The following is a 21,778-nucleotide window of genomic DNA, read 5'->3' as shown; positions in this document are numbered from 1 at the left end:
GGGAGGTGAATGGATACTTGGATGCTGCGGCTGCTTCAGGCTCTGTGCAAACCTGAGACCCCAGTTCCCAGGCAGGGTGCAAGGTGAAGCCTGGAGCGGCTGGATAGGGCTGTGCCAGTAGAGTTGACACTGGAGCTGTTCTCTTACCTCCCCCTTCTCCTGCTGCTGCTGTTTTATTTCCCCCAGAGGTGCGGAGATGATGATCAAAGAAATGCCCTGAAATCCTCTTGGCTACTTTGGTTACTGCAGGGCCTCTGACCTGACAGAGGCACCATGACAGAAAGGATTCCTTGCATACCTCCGGTCTCCAAGTCGAAGTATCTGTTGATGCAAGTTCAGGAGAGTCCAGACAGTTTCCTCTTCATATCTTTGCCTGAGCCCTGCTCCTACAACTACCAGGATAATTTCTTCCAAACTTGCTTCTTCTGTGTTACTTCCTAGTGTCTTGTCAGAACCAAGTGCCATGGGTCAGGTTGAACAGTGTGATGGCCTTTGAACCCAGCAACTAAATATCAGGAGAACCCCAGCCTCTTTGTCAAATACAAAAATGAAATCCTGAAAGCCTCTGCTACAAACCTCCTGCTGTGCTTCCTTCCCAATTCCACCCCTGGGAGTTACTGAAACTTTACAGCTAGCACTGAGTTGAATGGTGTCAGGCAGCAGGGCTTGGGTTGTAGCTGGAAAGATCCTCCCACAGAAGAGCAGCAGACCTGATGAAGGGTGCTGGATGCCTGATCTGATACCTGTCCTAGCTATTGGTCTTGTTCTAGTAAAAAAATTGTAACCTTGCCTCACAAATCCATATATAAGGTGAATGTAATATGCTCCACGTGCCACATCAGCTAGTCTTACTCAAGGCACAGCCTGGGGTGAGTGTTGTGAATGCATGCAGTGTGCCCCTGTTGGCAGTGAGGCAGAGAGTTTTTTGCATCCACAGCAATCACTGCTTTCCCCTTTGTATGAAATACGATTTGCTCAGTACCTTTTCTTGTCATTTCCTTTGCTTCATTGCCCTTTGGCCTAATTTCATTTCTGTTGTAATATAAAAAGAGTAAGAAGCACCAAGAACCAGCTCTATTTGTGAGTCTTCTGCATGCTGCCTGTGACAGGAGAGGACAGGCCAAACATCTCATGGAGCAGAGGGCAGGATGTTGAGGACAATACAGCTGAAACATATGCCAGTGCTGCACCTACACTCCTGGCGGGGCAGACTTTTAGGACTGGGCCCCGCTTTGCCAGAGATAATGATTTTTTTTGTTGCAAAATTAATTATCACATCTGTGTTATCAATGCCTTTAAATAGTTCATTCTCAGTTGATAACATTGCCAATCCTGTATATGAGCAATATTACAACCGTTTTTTGCAACTGTCATTTTTTTTTTTCCATTTTCAGGCCCCCTTTCTGTCTGGGCCCTGAGCGGCAGCCTGGTTATCCCATGCCTGTGTCCGGGTCTGACATATGCCAGAGGTTTCCTGTCTTTCTCAAGATGTTTGCCTCTGAAGACACCCGGCTCTTGTCATGACCTGCTTGACTTCAGTCTATTGATTCTTTCCTCTTCCTGCTGTTACTGCTCTTATTCCCATTTGAGACAAAACAAAATAAACCTTGTTAATCCACCCTGCTGTATTGACAAGGAATCAACTGCGCCAGAGCACTTTGACTCCAGCTCTGCTACTCCACCAACCCACTTGGAACAAGTTGCTTTTCTGGGGGGAACATGTGGGAACAAATAACGACACTCCTCTTCTGAGCTCCTGCCCAGAAGCAGCTGCCGGCTTCAATCAAAGTCATAATTCCACGGTCAGCGAACACGGTGCATATGACCCAGAGGGAAGTGGTATGAGTATTTCCCCTTTCCCCATACAAATTCTCTGTCTTTGAGCCACAGACGATCTATATGGGGAGCATCCTCTCTTGGCAAAAAAAGGCCCAGAGCCTGGTGTTTCAAGAGGCACTGGCTGCACTGGGACATGGGGGTGTCAATGTGACACTGTGCCAGAGCTGCTTCTGGTGTTTCCATTGCCCCATTGAGGGCTGTGCTGATTCTCTCTTTCTTTCTCGGTAAATACAATTCAGTACAATTCAGTTTCTTCTATGAACCAGCCAGGTAGTGTTACCACAAGAGCTCCAGTTTCATGTAAATGCTTTGGGAGCCAGTGTCAACAGCCTTTCTGGAGCCATGACTGTATCCATATACTATGATCAAGATGCTTGAATCCTGCTTGCTAGATGTGATTTCCCAACATCACTGTGCAAGAAATGGAAGGGAGTTAAACTAGCTCTCAGTTTTGTACAGTGCTGAAGCCTCATCTTCATTCCTTAGCTTATGGCACCACCACGTGGCTATTTGATTTACAATTTCCTTCTCACCAAGCCAAGAAAAGCAAGCTTTTTTTCTGTCTCTTGGCCAAGTGAGAGCATCAAATATCATCCTAAGGGAAAGTACCCCAGACAGGTGCCAGGATCTCATCTGTCATCTGAGATTGTTAGATCTATGTAATGCTTTTCAAGCCTCAAGGCCTCTTTGCTCCATTATTGCCCTGCTGAGAGTAGGCATTTTTAATTCAGAGAGAGAAAGAGAGAAGGGAAAGAAAGTGATGTATGTTTTTACATGACAATAAAAGAAACGAATCACACAACCCATCATTGTTCCATGTTTCAGAAAATTCAGCTCTAGGCATGTCCAAATCCAGCAGTTCCCGTGACAAGATGAAAGCGGATTAGTTGAACTGGAGATGCAGAGAGATCACGGTGGGTTCAAGTAGGAATGAGTAACTTTCTGAGTGTAAGGGGAAATGAGCTTTACTAACTCTTCTGTTCTCAGTTTGCTTCCTGTGATTTAGAAGAATGGAACCAGGTTGCTAATGGGCGCCACACACTTTCAAGCATCTGAGGACCTCTGGGATCAGGATTGCAGCCTGGATCTTAGGAGTGGACAGGGAAGGCTCTCATCACCATGCAGTTGTGTGCTCCTTGAAAATAGTTTTCTAAGGAGAAGTACTTCCAGCTACAGGCTCATTCCAGCTGCCTCCAGCCTCCAAGAATTGAGGCCCATGACCTAAGTGCTTCACCAGGTACCAGGGAAATCATATGGCTACACAGAGTTTTATGAAGCACTTTTTTCCACATCAAAATAATGCTTCAGGGAAAGGATCAACTCCCCTCACCCAACCACCACCAAATTCTGGGCTGAGGAAGGAATCTGTGCTATCCATAGCAAGGTTTGTCTGACAGAAATAGAGACACCCTTCCCCTCTTTCCCCCAAGCAGCCTCTTCCCTTGGTGGAGATCCAGATACAGAAAAGCTGTATGTCTTGTCAGGAAAACCACAGGGTGCAACCCCCACACTGCTGCCTCTTGCTAAGCAGTGACTTGCAGGAATTTTTAGAGGGTGCAACTTCACGAACATGTGGGAGGAGGGTGTCCAGAGCCAAGAAGGTGGGGAATGTGGCACTTTATCAAACCACCAAGTCAGGGGAATTACTTTCCCTGAGAACAAAGCCCAAGAAGATGGAGTCCTTGTGGGGAGCGAGCTTTGGAACTAGGCCTCTAAGAAAACCTCACCCACCACCGGGTGCCTTGGTCCACTTGGGCCTAAGGTGGCAGCAGGGCCATGCAAAAGGATCATGTGTTGTGGGCCCTCCAGTCTTGGGCCTCTGCTCAGTCCTTGCTGCAATAATCACAAGACCAAGCTTATCTTGATCACCCCACACCCCACATGAAACTGCAGCTTTAAGTAGGTCCCTACTAATGACCCAGGTTTGGGGTGCTGTGTTGAGGAGTCACCCAGAAATATCCATGAAAAGTTAAAGCACATTACTATGCGGATGAGTCTGAAGTGCTCTGCCTTATTCCTTGAGAAATTTGGAGGGGGCCAAGGTGCCAAAGTGAGGCTTTTCTGAGTTCATATTTCTCTGGGCAGCCTAACATTACGAGGAACAAGCATGATTCAGTTGTAAAGCAAAGGTACCCACTTGCTGGAGGTTAAGCTTGCTGACTGGGGAGGCCAAGCTGGTCAACCCTGGAGCCAGTCCCTGAGGCTGTGGCAGAGACACCTCACCTGAAGCCAATGTAAATGATTTCACAGGGGGGCTGCAGCCTTTGGCAGTCTCCCTAGGAGAGGTGCCCAAGTGAGGGCTGGGTCTGACCAAGCAGGGCCCTCAACGGCTGTCATTGTCAGCAGCTTGACCCACACAACTCAGCCACATTCAAGGGCATGATTCTGCCATGTGAGCTCCTAGTAAGCCGTGCATGGAGGATTGGCAAATGGTTGCCATGAGGGAAATCTAAAGGGCAACCCCAGGCTATCTGGCCCTGAGGATGGCCAGGCAGGATGTCCCGACTCCAGCTCCAGGGCCTGAGCTGCGGAGTGAAGTAGCTTCATGCAAGGGCATATATAACCCCAGTCACATACCAGTCAGACCAGGGTGGGGAGACACAAGGAGCAAAGGGAAGGGCAGAAAACACATGGGCATGATAATCACTGGCTCCTGAGATGTGACCTAAGGGGCTGGGGCTCAGGCACAGACTTGAGCTCTGAACTGGAAGTGATTTCACCTCTAAATCCCATGGCTTGAAAGAAAATGCCTGAGACTCAAGAAACAATTGTTTTATTAGGAAAGAGTAGCACAGCCTGGCCAGGAGAGGTGGGGAGAGTTGAATAAGCTATGCTGGGGGTAGGCGGCAGCACAGGACGCACTGGTCAGCTCAGACCCTGGAGGAGAAAGGGAAAAGTCAGGCCATGCTCAGCATGGGGTGCAGGCTGGGGGCCTCTGCGAGGAGGAAGCGGAGGTGCACATGAGTCCCTCTCCCCACAAACATGGACCCTACTGTAAGGTAAAGAAGACTCGCAGCTGGGAACAGTATAGGACTGTTATACAAGGCTCAGCAGGACTATCCCCAGCAGGATGGACCTTGGGCCAGGAGCCTAAACCCCTGAACTAAGCCCTGGTCCCATGCAGCCAGAACTGGAGCTGGAGCCAGAGTCACAAGTGTTGATGCTGCTTTTCCCTGCCAGCCAGGCAAAGCCCCTGCTACAGAAACCCCGCTTCCCCTTCTGTGGGTTGAAATAAAATGTCTCTTCAGGCCAAATCCAGTTTACAGGCCACAGGTTCCCAGCTCCTGCCCTAAGACATTAGTTTGTGTAGTTTGGTGCAGCCTTCACCTCAGGTTCCCACCTCCTGTCTTGTCTTTTGCGATGACACATGCAACTTTTCTTTGGAAACAGGACACAACGTTGAATTGCAGGTGACAGAAATCTAGAGCCAGTTAGAGATGCCACATGAAAACCACATCCTGGTTTGTGGTTGTTGGTCCAAGAATTGAGGAGAGGAGGGAAATGAAGCACCAGATCCTTTCCTATATATCAAGCACCTAAGTGGATGTGGGGATCTAAGTAGGATCCCATTCTACCTTCCTTAAGCCCCTAAAAACCATTAACACCTCCACTTCTGTAAGTTACCACCATCTCACTCAAAAAATTAAGTCACCCAAAGCAGTAGGCAGTTTTGGGGGGAACCTCCTCACCCTTTGTGTTAATGGTTTGGGGGGCTCTTGAGCAGGGTCAGAGGATTGCACTGAGATGCCTTTGAGAGTGGACAAAGAGCTGGCTCTACAACCACAGCTCTGGTACAATGATCTCCAGTCTGCTTACAGGAAATCGCGTCATGCCTCTAGAAGAGCAAAGCACATGGCAGCTGCACAGCAGAGTCAGGTCTGGGCAGGGACCTTTGGGATGGTCCTGGCCCAGCTGAAGAGAGGGTGTGGGGAGAGGGATCACACCTATCAGTCCCCTTCTGCCTACAGGAGGGCAGGGTGGGAAGTCTTCCCTGGGTGGCTGCTGTTTTCTGGTTGGAAAGGTGAAACTCCCTAGGAGAGACAAATTCTGGGGGTGGAACGTGCCCATGCCAGCACCAGCTAGCCGGAGAAGTGTTGATGCAGGCAAGTGGATCTGTGCTACCTCCTGAGGGAGGAGGCAGGGCTGGCTCTGCTGTTTCTGACCTCCCAGGTGTTTCAGAGCCTTTTCTGTCCCAGGAGAGTCTCAGAGGAGTTCAGGGTTACAGGAGGGATTGGCCCTTCCACCCACTGCAGGCAGTGAGAACAGGTGGGACTGCTGGGGCCATCCCCTCTGGTCTCCTGCCCAACACAACTGTCCCCCCTTGCCACCCTCCTGTCTCGTACCCAGCATAAGGGGGCTGAGGCGGAGAGCCATGCCCCTGCACAGATCATAGACACAGAGTTTCACTGCATGCAGGGCAGGCTGCTGCTCCATGAGGCAGGAAAACGAGTTTGCCTTGAGCATAGGGATGCAGTTAGGGAGGGGGACACAGCACTGGTATGTGGGCGTCACTTACCCCAGCTCAAAGTTACTTCTCAATTTCTGAGGGGCACCTTTATCCCAGAGTGGCATGGCTCATACCGGTGCAAGGCTGTGCATCCCATGTCCCTTCCACTTTTACAATGCAGTAAAGTTCATTAACTCCAAAGCAAACACGTGGCATGTCCATGGCCTCCATATCTCTCTCTCTCAGGAAGCAACAGGTGAGTTAAGAGTAGCAGTGAGCAGCATCCTGGTCCTTCATGCCAGCTACTTTGGCAATGATGGGATGCAGAAACTGCAGAGGCACCTGGAGCTCCTGGAGCTGCCTGCAGAGTTTGTGCTCCTTGCTCTGGGCACCCTGGCCTCAGGCAGCGGGGTAGCCATCCCCATCTGTGGCCCAGGGCTCAGATGATTTGCTCCATTTTCTGAAAGAGGGAAAAACTCAACAGAGCTGGGTGCTGAAGCCCCGGGTGCCAGCAGTAACTCACAACATGAGTTGCAGCACCCTGAATACACCCCAGGGAATTACGCAATTATGCATCCACGTAATTTTGCGTGTAAAATGTATGACTGTGCATAATTGCATGCTATTGCATAATTCCCTGGGGTGTAGCTGGTGAGTGGGAAGAAGATGTCCTTCCTGCAAGAAGGGAGGGTAGGCGTGGGGGGGTGAGGATTGTGGGTGGGTGTGGACCCCCCTGCCACATGCTCTGCACCCCATGGTACACAGCCCCCACCGCTGGAGGGGTGGTCCCGGCTGCAGCAGGCACAGCCCCTGGCAGTGTGCAGCTTCAGTGAAACCCCAGGGGCTACATGTAGCTCCTGCCTGCAGCGCCCTGAGCCCCATGTGCTGGTGTGGAGGCAGCCCCCTGGGGTTCACTGGAGCCATGTGCTGCTGCAGGGGCTCTGCCTGCTGCAGCCCGGAGTGCCCAGAGGGCCTGCTGTGTGGTGGCAAGGGCTGTGAGCAGTGGGGCATGCGGCTATGGGGGCTGTGCTAGGGGGTGGCACATGGCCCCCCTACACACAAACCCACCCTCTCCCATATCCACAGCCACCCACACAGACACACCCATACTTTCACAACTCCCCTCACCCACCCACAAATCCCTCCCATGTGCACACCCCATTCCACCCTCCAACCACACCCCCACACACAAGTACTTGCATATATTTCTTAAGAAGGTTCAAATAGTGTTATATTTAATTTGTAAAAAAGATAAAAAGAAAGAAAAGAAAATTTTGAATCATTTTGGATTTTCCTGTGCATCATTTGGACATTTCTGCGCCTCGTTCCCTGGGGTGTACCTGAGCATGAGGCTCCAGCCCTCTCTTGCCTGCCCCTCCCCAGCATGCCCCTAGCAATGTATCTCTGAGTCTCAGAGGAGGAGGGGCAGCCCCTGCATTTTTCCCTGGCAGAGGATTTCCCTATTCAGAGCAGCAAAACAAGGGGGCTTCAAAGCTGTTAGAGAAACCAGAATGCCTGACTTGGCCCCATCATACCCCGCAGCCCCTGGGAACCCAAAGCAGGGGTCCAGGCAGACCCATCCTCACCCCTGCACCCCAAGTCAGGGAAGCGCGCTGCAGACGCTGGTCTTTGGGTCTCCGGCCCTGCTCACAGCAGGGAACCGCAGGGCATTAGGCAAGAAGCAAGGACTGTCACAGCCACAGCATTCCCACCCTGCTGCGCTGCAGTTTAACAGGCAGGCAGGCATCGCTCTGTGATTCACCAGGCCTTTCAAGGGGGTCAAGTCCAACACAGGCCCCACTGCATATTTGTTTTTTTTGGCCAAATGCTCTTCCGGCAGACGTTCAGCAGCCCCCCCCCCCGAGACTGACGCCGTTCCGGCGTTACCGCACAGTCCCGCCACCGCATGGTTATTTTTAGACACTATGTCGCCGTAGCAACGAGCGAGCACACAGCAGCCGGTTGCTAGGCGCAGCGCTTGTTGCTACTGCGCAGTTCCGTCCCCGTGACGGCTCAAGCCGGGCGACGCTACGTCGTCGTAGCAACGACCTATGGCACAGTAGGTCATTGCTACGGCGACGTAGCGTCTTGTGCGGACGTGCCCAGTAACGCTCGTGTTAGACGTCACTCCCAGTCAGCCCTGCGACGACGGAGCCGGCCGAGCTCAGCCCCAGGGCCCCGGGGCCGGGAGACTCTCCAGCCCCAGCCTCAGGTCCTTAACAGCCTGCAGGCACTTTGTGCCCTAGGGCACAGCAGCAGGGAGCCTGGGAGGACTCTTGGCCTCTGCTACCCCTGCACCAGCCTGCCTGCCTGCCTGCCTGCAGCCCAGCACCGCTGCCTGGCACTGCAGTGTGGCGCGGCTGCCAGGCTTGCACCCTCCACGCCTGCAGCACCCAGGCCCAGCTGAAGGCAGCTCCTTGCCACTGGGGCCAGCTCCAGCTGCCCGCAGCTTCCCCCAGCAGCCTGCCCGGAGCCTGCAGGTCCTGTGGGACATTGCCTCGCTGCATCGCTGCCAGTCCCGTGCCGGACCTCCGCGCAGGGCGCTGCAGGCAGCTGCCTGGGCCCGACAGCACAGGGACAGCCGCGCGGAGGCCCGGAGAGCCGACGTGGGAGCCCCGATGGCCTCGTCGTCGCCTACGCTACTCCCCGCCACCCGGGGCGCCAACTGGTCCATGGAGGAGACGGGAGACCTCGTGGCACTGTGGGGCGAGGAGGACGTGCAGCGGCAGTTCGCGCTGGGCGGGCGCTCCAATGTCCACGTCTATGAGGGGCTGGCGTGCCGGATGCGGGAGCGCGGCTACGACCGGACAGCGCAGCAGTGCCGCATAAAGGTAAAGGCCTTGCGGGCACAGTGGGTTTCCATCTCTGACCACAATCGTCGGTCGGGGAGTGCGCGCAAAACCATGCCCTTTATGCGGCAACTGGACGCCATCCTCACGCCCCGGGACCCAAGCTGCATCCATGCGCACAGCACAGGTAGCCTGGCCGAGCCCCCACCCCAGGCTGGCATCCGTGGTGACGGGTCACCGGGGGAGGGACCCTCGGGGCGCCAGCAGCTTGTCCAGCCGGGCTCCCCAGCTGCAGCCTCCACCAGCAGCTCGGGGAGCCTGGCCCAGTGCCTGCCCCAACAGCTCCACAGCCTCAGCCCCAGCCAGGAGGCACAGCCAGCCATGTCACCGCTGGCCATCAGCAGTGCGAGCTCCTCCCCAGGAGGGGCCCCTATCCAGGCGCCCGTACTCTGCGCCCCACCATCTGACGAGTCTGCCGGAAGCCTCACGCTGTTGCTGCCAGCCAGGATCCAGCCGAGCCGTCGGGTACACCAGCCCCGGCCACGTGGTAAGCCCTGCGCTGGGGGACGGCCCTCCCTGCCCTGGCCCCTGCTCCCCCTCCCCAGCCAGCCCTCCCACACTCCCCTGGCCCCCAGGTTCCCCCCCACCACAGCATGCAACAAAACTTTATTGAGCAGCTAGGCAGGCACAGACTTCTCACACATGGAGGAAGGGGTTGATGCCAGCAGTGATGTCCTCTTCTGCAGCAGGAGACAGGGACAAGTAGCAGAACTGCAGGTAGCCCTCCAGGCAGTGGTGGAGGTTGCGGGGCAGCTGGGCTTGCCCCCCGCACTGTTGAAGCTCAGGGCCCTGTGCCAAGTGCGCAGGTTCACCCAGGGCAGCATGGCGATCAGCAGCAGCAGGGCGTAGTGGGTTGGGCACCACGTGGTCCACACAAACAGCTCCCCATACAGCACCCAGGAGACACGTAGCAGAGGAACTCTTGGGGCACAGTACCAGTGTGGGAGTGGGGGGGTGCTGGCCTGCAGAGAGGGCAGGGGTGGGGGAAAGTCATCGTCCCAGTTGTCCAGGAGCCCTGCACCCCCCAAGCCTGGGTGCCATGGCCTGGACGGCAGCACAGAACAGCTGGCCTGCAGGAGCAGGGGGGTGCACAGCGGGGTCTGGAGCCACAGCAGCAGGTGCTGCCAGGAGCCTGGCCTGTCTCACCCTGGGAAGGGGTGGTACAGGAAGCAGCTGCCTGCAGCCAGCATCCAGCGGGCCACAGACCTCAAGGGACTGAGCGGGGATGGAGGGCTTAGCCAGTCATCACCTGGGTCCGGGTCTGCCCACCCAACTTATCATCATCTCTGGGCACCTGTGTACGACCAACCCTTGTTCTGAGGCTGGGCACTACGTGGCCCCTGGTACAGAGCATTTTATCTCATAATTGTTACAAAATCTCACAAACAGCTTCTTTTTCATGGCTCTGCAGGCCCTGCAGTTGCATGTGGTGGAGAGGCTGCACGTGGCAACCAGGATGTGGGTTCAGAGTCACCGCCGCCCACAGCCGGGGCCCTGCGGATGCGCCGGCTCCGCCAAAGGAGGTCCCAGGACAGGACCCTCCGCCTGGACCGGCTGGTTACGGCATCAGAGGACCGTCTGGTGGACACACGGGCCTGGCGGGTGGAGGATGTGGCCCGCCAGGAGAGGTGGCGGGCAGAGGATGTGGTTCGCCAGGACAGGTGGCGGGCAGAAGACGTGGCTCGCCAGGACGCACGGGACCGGCGCGAGGAGGTGCGGGACCGGCGTGAGGAGGCGCGGGACCAGGCGGAACGGGAGTTTCGGACGCAGTTCCTCACCCTGGAGCGTGAGTGGGTGGAGGCCCTGCGGGAGCAGAGTGCAGTCCTGGGCAGGGCAGTGCAGGCCATGGAGGATAACCGCCGGGTGCTGGACACCCTGATGGCCCTGGCAGTCGCCCTCGTGCCTCCTGCTGACCGGCCCCGAGCCCGGCCCCAGCCCCAGCCCTAGCCCTGCCTGCCCCCTGGCAGTCACACACTGCCGAGCAGCAGGCCTCCCCATGGGCCTGGGCAGAGGTCCAGCACCACCTCCAACAGCCAGGACCCCTGTCCCGGCCCCCGCCCCAGGTCCACTACCACCCAGCCCCCATGCCTGGGCCCAGGCCCACCACTTGCCGCAGCCCCACACAGGCATGGAGCTGGAGCTGGAGCTGCTTGCAGCAGGGCTAGGACCGCATGCCAGCCCTGCCGGCCCTGGCCATTGACTGCTGGAGAAGGAGTTGTCTGTGCCAGGGGACCAGCAGCTGCTGTCGTCTCTGGGCAAGGATTCCCACCCACTGGACTCACCGTGAAGTGTGTACCCATGGGGGAACAGAGAGAGGCTGGGGTGCTGGGCATCTGTCTGTCCCTGGGCTCTGCCCCTTAGGCACCCCATCCCACAGCAACCCATGCCAGCAAGGCACACAGACATACCACAGCACTCCACTTGTAAATAGTTTGCACAGGGAAAAGGGTGTTTTATTGTTGGTGGGTGGGATGGGTGGTGGCGAAGCTGTCTTGTTAGAGAGCGAGGGGGAGAGGGAGGGGGAGGGGGCTCTGTTTGTTGGGATGGGAGCGGGGAGGGGGGTTTGTTTGCTGCCAGGGAAATAAAAACTGCTGTTTGGAGACGTGTATGCAGTGAGCGTGGTGCTGGGGGTGGGCAGGGGAGCCTGGGGGGGTTTGTGGGTGGCTGTGTAACCAGGCTACAGCTGGGAGTGCTGGAGGAGGTGGTCAGCCAGGACCTTCTGCACCCGGTGCCCTGGCCCCTGCTGGCAGGTATGCGGCTGTCCCGGGGCCTCAGCAGGGAGGCGGCTGCTGCTATTGCTGCCACCGCAGCTGGTGCTCCCGCTGCCAGGTGTCCTTTGCCCACTGCACCTCCTCCACCCAGGCCAGGCAAAACAGCTCCCCCCAGGCCTCGCAGATGTTATGCAGCACGCAGGCTGCAATGATGACCCGGGGGAGGTTGTCTTCAGTGAACAAGGCAGGCGGTGAGGCTGTGGCAGTCCCTTGAGATGGTTGAAGGCACACTCCACCAGGGTCCGGGTCGGACCAGGCATGGGTTAAAGTGTGCCTGGGAGGGGTCCAGCTGGCCAGTGTAGGCCCACATGAGCCAGGGGAGGAGCGGATAGGCAGGGTTCCTGATGAGGAGGGGCAGGACCACCCAGCTGCAGGTCCAGCACCCCCAACATGAACCGGTCTCTCTGCACCAGCACTGGCAGGGCAGAGTTGTGAAACACGCAGGCATCGTGGGCACTGCCCACCCAGCCGATGCTCACATTGATGAAGGTGCCATGGTGGTGCATGACGACCTGCAGCACCACCAAGTGAAAGCCCCTCCAGCAGTAGTAGGGCTGGTTGCCTTGCGGCAGACAGGTGACAGGGATGTGGGTCCCGTTCAGGGCCCCAGTGCACTGGGCGAAGCCCAGGGCATGGAACCCTACCACCACCACAAGGGAGTTGTGCACCCAGAGCAGCGTGTATCCCAGCACATCCTGAAAGGTGGGCACTGCTCCAGGATGGCATCCCCACTGGTGGCCTTGCCCACACCAAATAGGTGGCCTGCTTCAGATGCAGGTGGAGCTGGCCCAGGAGGTCCAGGAAGGTGACCTAGGTCATCCTGAATGCCTCTAGCCATTGCTCAACTTCCCAGGTGCGCTGAACAATGTGCAGCCACCAGTCCTGGCTGACCCAGGGGGCCCAGAGGCAGCAGGGCTGGAGGCCCAGGCGGGTGAGGGCAGCCCCAGAGGCAGCATCATGGAGGGCATCATCGGCATCCCTGCCAGGGTCCAGCCAGCTGGATGGGATCCAGATGGCAGGTGCATGGCTGCAGAGGCCCTGGGACAATGTGCAGTGGTCGGGCAGGCAGTCGCTGCACTTGGGGGATTTGGAAGAGGCCAGAGGGCTGTGGACCAGCCAGAGGTCAGTGCAGCAGGCCAGCAGGGCCAGTGTGGCAGCCAGCAGAAGCTCCAGGCACTGGTCATCGCTGCCAGGGGCAAGGGCCAGAGCAGCCATGGCGAGGGGAGGCAGAGGCAGCAAGGAGAGAGCTGCCACATGCTGCCCCTGTGTTGCACATGCTGTTTGTGGTTAGGAAAGTGACTGGCCAGGGAGCAGGGAGTGGGGCTGGCTTTTAAAGATGGCTGCCAGCTTCTTCTTTCTGCCTTGCACTGCCCCTGGTGGTGGCAGGGGCCCATTTCAGGGCCACAGGACATGAAAGAGTTTGCTACTGGGAGCAGCAAATCTGCTCTCACATCTCTGCACATGTAGACGCCTGCCTGGGAGCATTTACTTATTAGTAGTTGTCTCACAAGTAAACTGGTCCTGCATCAAGTACATGTGTAAACACACCCTGTGTTTGTGATGTATTCAAAATCCTACAGCACAGCTGGGATCCTCATGAGTCTGATATAGGATCACATAAATTAAAAGTATGATTCCTAAACACAAATAACTAAGTCCACCTGGTCATATGACTCCCTACCTGGTCAAATGACCTGCTGGGAAGGCCTTTCAGGCCATGGAAATGCTTCTGTGTGGGAAGTGAGAGGAGGAAAAGAATCACAGGAAAACCTTCTCATCCTTGCTAACAACCCCAGATAACAAAGAAGCTCAAAAACACCCCAGCTTTTTTACTGTCTTTGTCACTATGCTTTATAAAAGAAAAGGACAAAAATAAGTGGCCTTCAGTGCTATCCAGAGCAATGGGTACCCAAAGTGGGGACACAACAGCTCAAAAATCCCTCTGCTAACAAAGGGAATAGTCCAGATAACAATACTCTGGGTCATCCTAGACTAGGAAAAATGGTGGGTATCCAGTGTAGTGGGTAGGGGGAATATGTTAGCCGATGCCCGTCATTCTTCCTGATCCGGGCAAGTCCTCAGGGGCTGGGGCTGAAGTGGGATTTCTAGGCTTCCCGGCCTTTCTACACCTTCGAGAAATCAGTCTTGTTTCAGTGGTGCTTTCTCAATGTAGAGGAGGCAGGGAAGATAGGCTTAATGGGAGCTGGGAAGGGGACACAGCAGCCATAACTTTGTCCTTTCCTATGCCATAATCCCCAAATGCTCAATAATCCCTGTAACTTTCTTTCTCTGGCTGCTGCTCTCCAGCACCCCAAACATTCAGTCCCCCAGTTCCCTGCCTTCTGGTCCTCTAGCATTTGATCCTGCCAGAACCCTGTCCGCCAGGGGATTTGGGGAAGGCAGTGTTGGGAAAGGATTATCAGCTGTCAGGGACACTCACCCAGCAGGAAGCAGCTCCGGATAAGTGGGCAAGGTCAAGCTCAGGAGCTGGTAGAGATGACAACAGGTATCTAGAGGCCTGGTCCATGTGTCCCAGCCAACATGGAAGAGAAAGTGTGCACAGGAAGGCAGAAAGCAGTAGGAGCGGGGTATCCTTAGAAGGCAGAAAAAGATTAGTTGAGCAGCCAGGGCAGCAGCAGGTACTTACAGGGTTTGTCCTTCTCTGCCTGGGGTTTGCTCATCCCAGGTGGAGCAGGAGGGTCACTGATCAGCTCAGGATCAGATGCTGCTGTATCCTCAACCCAGAGGTGCTTGGGAAACAAGTGCCACAGGTGTGTGGGGGAGTTAGGAAATGCATTTGTTTTTAACTTTGACCAGGACTTCAATAGGATTTTGGTGCATGGTGCAATCTCACAGGTGATCTCCTCCTGCGGTATGCTCTGCATGGAAGGCATTAAACGGGACAACATTAAGCGTTAAGCCACATGCCTTTGCTGTTGCCTCATCCAGTCAGGAGCTTCTCCCACATTCACGGTCTGTCTCCCGAGTGGGTTCTCTCATGTGAAATAAGGTCTGAGCTTTGGATGAAGCTCTTCCCACAGACGAGGCATTTGTAAGGTCTCTCCCCCGTGTGGATCCTCTGATGTTTAATGAGGTTGGAGCTCTGAATGAAGCTCTTCCCACAGTCAGAGCATTCATAGGGTCTCTGTCCCGTGTGGATACGCTGGTGTTTGATAAGGTTTGAGCTGTGATTGAAACTTTTCTCACACTCAGTGCATTTGTAGGATTTCTTCCCTATGTGAAGTTTCTGATGCATCATCAGCTCTGAGCTCTGACTGAAGGTTTTCCCGCAGTCGAGGCATTTATAGGGCTTCCGGCCTGTGTGGATTCGCCGATGCTTAGTCAGGTTTGAGCTGTGATTGAAACTCTCCCCACATTCGAGGCATTTGTAGGGTTTCTCCCCCGTGTGGATCCTCCGATGCTTAATGAGGTTGGAGCTGTGGCTGAAGCTTTTCCCGCAGTCGGGGCATTTGTAGGGCTTGTCTCTCGTGTGGATTCTCCGGTGCGTGATGAGCTCGGAGCTCTGAATAAACCTCTTCCCGCAGTCAAAGCACTTGTAGGGTTTCTCCCCCGTGTGGGTTCTCTGGTGCCTAAGAAGGTTTGAGCTCCGATTGAAGCTCTTCCCACAATCAAGGCATTCGTACGGGCTCTCCCCCGTGTGAGTTCTCTGGTGCCTAATCAGGTGCGAGCTCCAGTTAAAGCTTTTTCCGCACTCTGCACATGCGTATTTTCTCTCTTCCACGTGGCCTCTCTGCTGGACCATGGTTCCATGGAGATCTTTACCTCCCCCTCCACAAAGCCTGGATTCCTCTCCTGTGGGTGATCCCAGAGGCCTCTCTGGGCTATACCGATTCCCCCAGACTTTTCCTGGCCTACAGGTCTGGGAAACATTCCCTTTTGATCTTCCCAACAGCGTTCCTTGTGTTTCCATTTGCTTGGTGCCTTCCTGCTCTGGAGTCTTCTCTTCACTGTCACTCATGGTCTCATCTGCTGAAATAAAGAGGTAAAGGCTGAGTGCAAGTCACTCCCTGTGCCGAGTATCGTGGAAGGAAGACCAAGAGCAACCCAGCAATTGTTCAGAGCTTCCAGAGCACAACAGAAGAGACAGTACCTGGTTAATCTAGGAAGCTCCATCCAAGAGGGCTAGGTAGTGCCTTGAGTAAAGAGAAAGCAAGCAACCTCCTCTTAGAAATAACCAGAGCCATCGGAAGGGAGCAGCTAAAGAAACAACTCCCCCATACCCTTGGCAACCCTTATGGATGGAAAGATAGCTACTGATCACATTTGCTTCCATCCAGGGTCATTCTTCTGTGCCACTTACAGTGACAGTGAACTGGTGCTGGTGACATTAGATACAGATCTGACACAGAAATATGTCCCAGGAGGGTAAGTCTAGGAGTACCAGGAGGGTAAGGCTAGGAGCAGTATTGTCAGTCTCAAACATTCAACCTCCAGTCATAAGTATATTTTTTAAACATTCATAGACTAGTAAGACAGCAAACTGGGAGTACAGGGACTTCTCACCTGTGTGACTTCAGGAGGAGGTCGTGTACCCAACCACCACCAATGCATGTTGGAGCACTGCTGGCACCAAAACTCCCTTCTAGCTGCTGGGTGCTCTGCACCCTCTTCCACCCCGTGGTATAGGGAAGCTGCAACACCCTCCTGCCCTGTATCGTTCTCCCACCTCCCCACTTCCCTGCCCATCCTCCCCTCACATTTATGGTCTCTCTCCAGGTCTTCTCGCCCCAACATCTTCCCTCCCTTCCCTGTTTCTCCTCAGCTGCATCCCTCTCATCGACTGGGGCAGTGGGGAGCCCTGGTCAGCCTTGCTGTGAGACGGGCAGGAAAGGGGATGGATCTGAGGTGCTTGGGAGCGGGCAGCAGCAATGGAGGGCAGTGAACTGGTGCAGAAAGCTTGCCTGGGCAGTACATGGGATGGGGTAAAGCAGCTGTGCTCACAGTTTTGGCTCCATGGGCCAGACAGAACAGTGTGGATCTGGTCCATGGGCTGGATCAGGCCTCACACTACCCCTTTATGTTGGGATCAGGCCCTGTGGCCCCAAGCTACCCCTGCCTGGCTAAGATCAGGCCCCAGAGACCCACACCAGCTCTGCCCAGGTCCTGTGTGCCGGGATCAGGCTCTGGGGTCCTGCGCTGCCTTGGCCCAGCCCCCAAGCACCAGGGATGAGCCCAGCACAGGGTCATGACCCATGGGGTTCCCCAGCAATGTATGGTAAGTCCTACAGATCAGATGATACAATGCCAGAGGAGAGATCCGACCCATGGGTTTAAGGGTTGAGCAACCCTGGGATAATGTATGGCTGGAAATCTTAGTCAAGAGATTTTCCTTCCCTTCCTCACCCATGGTTTTGCCGTGCTGCTCTGCTGTTGGCAGAAAATTGTGGCCCCATTTTCATGCCAAGGACAGCTGACACTCGTGGCAGGGAAAACGGCCACCACATAGGCCATTTGTCAGTGGTTGTAAGGACCGTCTGGGGAGAACCCCTTTGCTGAGGGCTAGTTACTGCTGTAGCATTGTAGTAAGGGATGGAGGGTTTTTTTGTGGGGGATTTTTTTTAGGTAACCTGGATTTTGCTTGGAGGAGAAGGAAGCTTGTTATGCACAGGGCAGCATCAGCAAAGCTGAACAGGGGACTTGTCCCCCAACCCCTCCATCCAGCCTTGCCTGACCAAAACTGGCTGATTCTTCCCTTAACATCTGAGAGATACTGTTCCCTCCAATGGGGCAAGCTATGATATATGGAGGAAACCCTTTGATTCTCAATTGTCAGGGACAAAACGTTGTGTTTAATACCCTTCCCCTATCTAGTACCCAGAAGGGCATATCATTTCTAGTCTGGCCTCCTGCATCACACGGGCAAGAGAAAGACACCTACTCGACCCAGCATTCGCTCACCTGTGTAAAGCCTGTCTTCCTGCAAGCCTTGATCTGAAGATATTAAGAAACAGAGAAGCCACCACTTCCCCTGCTGGTTTCTTCCAAAAGCGTCTCACCCTCCTGTGTTAAAAATGGAAAGCTTACTTCTAATTTGCATTTGTCTGGTTTAGTTTCCAGCTACTACTTCTTGTTATGCTTTTTTCCTTCAACAGATTAGACAACCTCTTATTACCCAATATATGAATCCCAAAATCAGCTCGGCAATTTGAGGCAATTGTTCTCCTCTAAAACTGAGGAAATATTTTAATGGTTAATGGAGTTGAGAAACAGGTGAATTTTTTAGGTGATTTGCAATTGTTTCATAAGAGAGAGAAAAAATGAGGATGCTGAGATTTATCCAATGTGGCTAATAATAATAAAAAAGGCAACATCTAAGGTAGCTTTATATTAAAAGTGGGTATTCATAGAAAGTGCATTATATGCACAAATAATAAATTAATATTCTACAAGTCTAAATTGATCAAAATCAAATCAAAGGAACAACTGAGAGCAGTATTTGACTACTTAAAAGAAAAGGGGCATAACCAATGGGAATTATGTTGCCATATTAGAAAATGATATGGAATAACCACAAAATCTGGAAGAATTTAGATATCCATATAACTCACGAAACCTTTATTTTAAAAAAAGCTGCTAGGGCGGTTCCATTAGGCACACACATTTAAGCTGCACTAACTCACGTGTCTCTGGACAGCTTATTTGTGATACTTGTGCGCACGTACATTAGGATCTAGTTTCTAGGGACAGTGTCGCACACTACACTTTATATTACAGTACACCAAAGGTATCTGAACCCTGTATTTGAATGGCAACTGTATTTCTGTAACTTGTAACTGCTGTTATTTTATATCCCGCTGTTCTCTTTTTAAGCTTTACTGTGTTTAAGTTTGGGATGATTTTGCATTGTGCATCCGAAGCTAGCACAAGCAGGTTCTCACATGATGTTGCAGTTTTGATTTATCTGAATGATTTCAGGGACCCCAATGGCTCTTCAGCATGTGCTTTTCAGAGGGGTTTGGATAATTAAGGATGTACTGTATCCCAGGACCCTGTCTTAGGTTGTCCCTCCACAGCAGATCTGTCTCGTGGATCGACACCACCCAAGTCTTACCCGTTTCTGATTAAATCAAAAGGATACCTCCTTCCCACCACTGATTTATATCATGATACAGAATAACATGCTTTAAATGAAGAATAACCCTAAACACAAACTCATATTCCCCTCCTTTCCATGTCACCTTCTCTGTCCTCCCCTTTCTCTTTCTTCCACCATCCGTCTTATTTTTCCCCCCTCCTTTCCTGACAATTGAGGCAAAGGGGAAAACCCCACTGGGTCATATTCAGGCTTCACCTGAAGTCCATCTTCCCTTTCCCCATCTCCTTGCTCGAATACCCTGGTCCGGCTGATGGAGCAGCCCCTAGCACAGCTGCTGGCAAAGTTAGGGCATCTGTTTCATGCAGCACTAGCCCGCAAGGTACATGCCCAGGAACTGCACCAGGGACTGCCCCTTAGCTACGTGAGGACTAGTCCTAAAACACCCACAGGTGCAATCCCAACAGATTTCTAAGTGCTGCTACAGCTCGGCCTGCCGTGTGTGCTGACAGCCCCTGTTCTGCCTACCCCCAGCACCTTCCCCCAGGTCTCTCTCCATTACCTGGACCCTCTGGCTCAGCAGCTGGTGTTGGCAGAGTCTGGGGTTGCCAGAAAAAGTGCCCCCAGGCTGGGCACAGAGGCTGGCTGCGAGGCACCGCTCTCCCCAGCAGCTGCTTAGCCCCGGCTCCCAGATCACAATGGAGGAGGCAGCAGTGTTTGACCCAGGAAGAAAAACAGAGGGACAGGAGGAGCCTGGCTTCCCCCTGCACACAAGAGCCAGAGAAGTCTGGATGTGAGCGACTGGCACCCGCAGGCCCCAGGGCAGCATCACTGTGCAAGCCCGCCCCAGCCCCACGCAGCTCCCTGTCCTTTAGCTACAGAAAACTGCACGGTTTCACGCACACACAGGCAGTGTCACATGCAAACCTGTCCCCTGCAGCAGGAAGTGTTTCTCCTTCCCTGCAGGAGCTCTTTGCTGCTGCCTGGAGTCCAGCTGGCCGGGCAGGGTAGACGTGCACCTTGTAGGCTAACTAAATAAGCTATAAGTAAAGCACAAGCTTTCCTGGGCTCAATCTCACATTGGGCATTGTCCTTTGCAAGATCCCAGAGGTGCAAAAAGGAAGAAACTGATGCTGACTATTGCAATGAGACTCTCCCATTCAGGACACCCCCCTCCTGCCCATCCAAGGTGCTCCATGCAGGGAAGACAGACCATTTCTCTGCAAAAAGCTGGGGACCCCAGACCCAAGGAGGGAGATGCTTCCTCTGATCTCAGATGAAGCTGAGTTGGTTGCTTATTCCCCAGTTCCTTATTCCTGGTTCCCTATTCCTTATTTCAGCCTGCCGGTTCCTTTTTCAAAACTAATCTAGATCCAATAAAAGCTTGTTATTAATGAATTACACATCCTAAAGAGAGAGAATTTCATTAACTATGCTTATGTACTAATTAATATGTAAAATAATATCCCGTATCAAGTACAGAGCCCTAAATGAAGGCCAGATTAAGATGGGATTATGGGGCAAAATACTTCTTCGGCCACCCCAAACTTCCTCTCAATGCCATGGGGGAACTGTCCCAAAAAGCCCTGAGCACAGTCCTGCCCAGTCCAAAGTGTGGTTTGACTGTGCCCATTTTACGAAATATGATGGCTCGAATAAAGAACTGGATTTTGGGCTGGGATTCTGGATGGAAATCCATTTGGGCCACCCCACACCATGGCTCTGTGACACAAGGGGACTCTCCTGGACATATCTGACCAGAGTCTTGCTCAGCCCAAAACATGCTTTGGCCATGCCAGGCTGCCAACTGATAATCCCCCCACAACCACCGTACTAATTATATGGGCTTGAATGAAGAACTGGTTTCTGGGCTGGGATCAGAGATGGAAATGCTTCTTGGGCCACCCAAAACCATGAGACTATGGCACTGGGGGACTCTCCTGGACATCTCTGACCCGAGTCTTGCCTGGCCAAAACACAATTTGACTGTGCCAGGCTGCCAACTGACAACCACCCCAGCCACGGTGTTAAGTATATGGGTTTGAATTAGGAGCAGGAATTTGGGCTGGGGTTATAGATAGAAATAAATATTTCTTGGGCCAGCCAGGCTGCCAACTGATAGCACCCCAGCTACTGTGCTAAATACATGGACCTGAATAAGGGTGCAGTGATGGGTTCAGGAGTTTGCCCCAGCTTTGTGCAGTGAAGACGTTCTGGTCACATGTCTGGGGGGTGCTGGGGCAGCCCAAGCTCGGGGTGGGGTTAGAGAATGGGAAGGGTTTCAAGCAGCAATGGCAGGGCTCCCAGTGCTGTTTGTTGGACACTGGTAGTTTGGCCAGTCCCTGCTGCCTGGAAATGGGGTGGACCCTGGGCCCCCTATGTAGGCTGTGGTTGGGAAGGGCAGCAGCGCTGGACTCCTCAAGGAGCTTGTGGGGCTTTCCCAGCCAGTGTCTGCAGTCAGCTTGCTCAGGGGCTCCTGCCGGAGGCTGCTGGAGCAGCCTGAACTGAGGCTGGGGCTAGGTTTTGGTTAGTGACTGAAAACAGGCAGGTATGGAGCTGTCTGTCTGTCTGCTCGGGAGGAGTAGGACCCCCTATTAGTGCTGGATTGCAGACAGAAGTGGGTCGCCTCCTCCACGCTGTTAAGAAGCTGGATGGAGCCTGGGGGCCCCACGTGGAGTTGGATCCAGGAGGTGTTTTGGCAGCTAGGAAATTTGCAGCTGGGCCTACGATGCGGTTGTGGGACCACTACGCCAGTCACTGGAGCCAGGCTGCACAGGGTCTCATGCGGTGCACAGCCCTGTGCTGGGTCCCCTGCGCC

General features: G+C 53.9%; 2 protein-coding genes across 4 annotated transcripts; one reads left to right on the top strand and one right to left on the bottom strand.

Moving 5' to 3' along the window:
- The first annotated feature begins 8,319 nt into the window (after positions 1–8,319).
- On the top strand, positions 8,320–11,467 carry LOC106737393 (uncharacterized). Its single transcript, XM_014610841.3, has 2 exons — positions 8,320–9,622; positions 10,547–11,467. Exons 1-2 carry the CDS (start codon positions 8,905–8,907, stop codon positions 11,080–11,082), a joined length of 1,254 nt encoding a protein of 417 aa, XP_014466327.1. The 5' UTR covers positions 8,320–8,904; the 3' UTR covers positions 11,083–11,467.
- Positions 11,468–11,563: 96 nt separating this feature from the next.
- Positions 11,564–19,787, bottom strand: LOC102572130 (zinc finger protein 239). Of its 3 annotated transcripts, none has more exons than XM_019485864.2 (3): positions 19,523–19,787; positions 17,826–17,927; positions 11,564–15,896 (listed from the first exon to the last, which is right to left on the bottom strand). In XM_019485864.2, exon 3 carries the CDS (start codon positions 15,883–15,885, stop codon positions 14,875–14,877), a length of 1,011 nt encoding a protein of 336 aa, XP_019341409.1. In that variant the 5' UTR covers positions 15,886–15,896; positions 17,826–17,927; positions 19,523–19,787; the 3' UTR covers positions 11,564–14,874. The 3 variants fall into 3 exon arrangements, with proteins under 3 accessions (XP_019341409.1, XP_014466329.1, XP_019341410.1); XM_014610843.3 differs by having other exon boundaries at positions 11,564–15,893; XM_019485865.2 differs by lacking the exon at positions 17,826–17,927 and having other exon boundaries at positions 11,564–15,893.
- Positions 19,788–21,778: the final 1,991 nt, after the last annotated feature.

This window comes from Alligator mississippiensis, chromosome 11, assembly GCF_030867095.1.
Source record: "Alligator mississippiensis isolate rAllMis1 chromosome 11, rAllMis1, whole genome shotgun sequence".
Taxonomy (NCBI): domain Eukaryota; kingdom Metazoa; phylum Chordata; order Crocodylia; family Alligatoridae; genus Alligator; species Alligator mississippiensis.
Note: the sequence above shows the minus strand (reverse complement) of the source record. Positions and strands in the feature narration are given on the sequence as shown.

Coding starts and splice junctions, on each gene's coding strand:
- LOC106737393 (XM_014610841.3), top strand. CDS start 8,905: ATGGCCTCGTCGTCGCCTACGCTACTCCCCGCCACCCGGGGCGCCAAC. Junction 9,623..10,546: donor ACACCAGCCCCGGCCACGTG/GTAAGCCCTGCG, acceptor ATGGCTCTGCAG/GCCCTGCAGTTGCATGTGGT.
- LOC102572130 (XM_019485864.2), bottom strand. CDS start 15,885: ATGAGTGACAGTGAAGAGAAGACTCCAGAGCAGGAAGGCACCAAGCAA.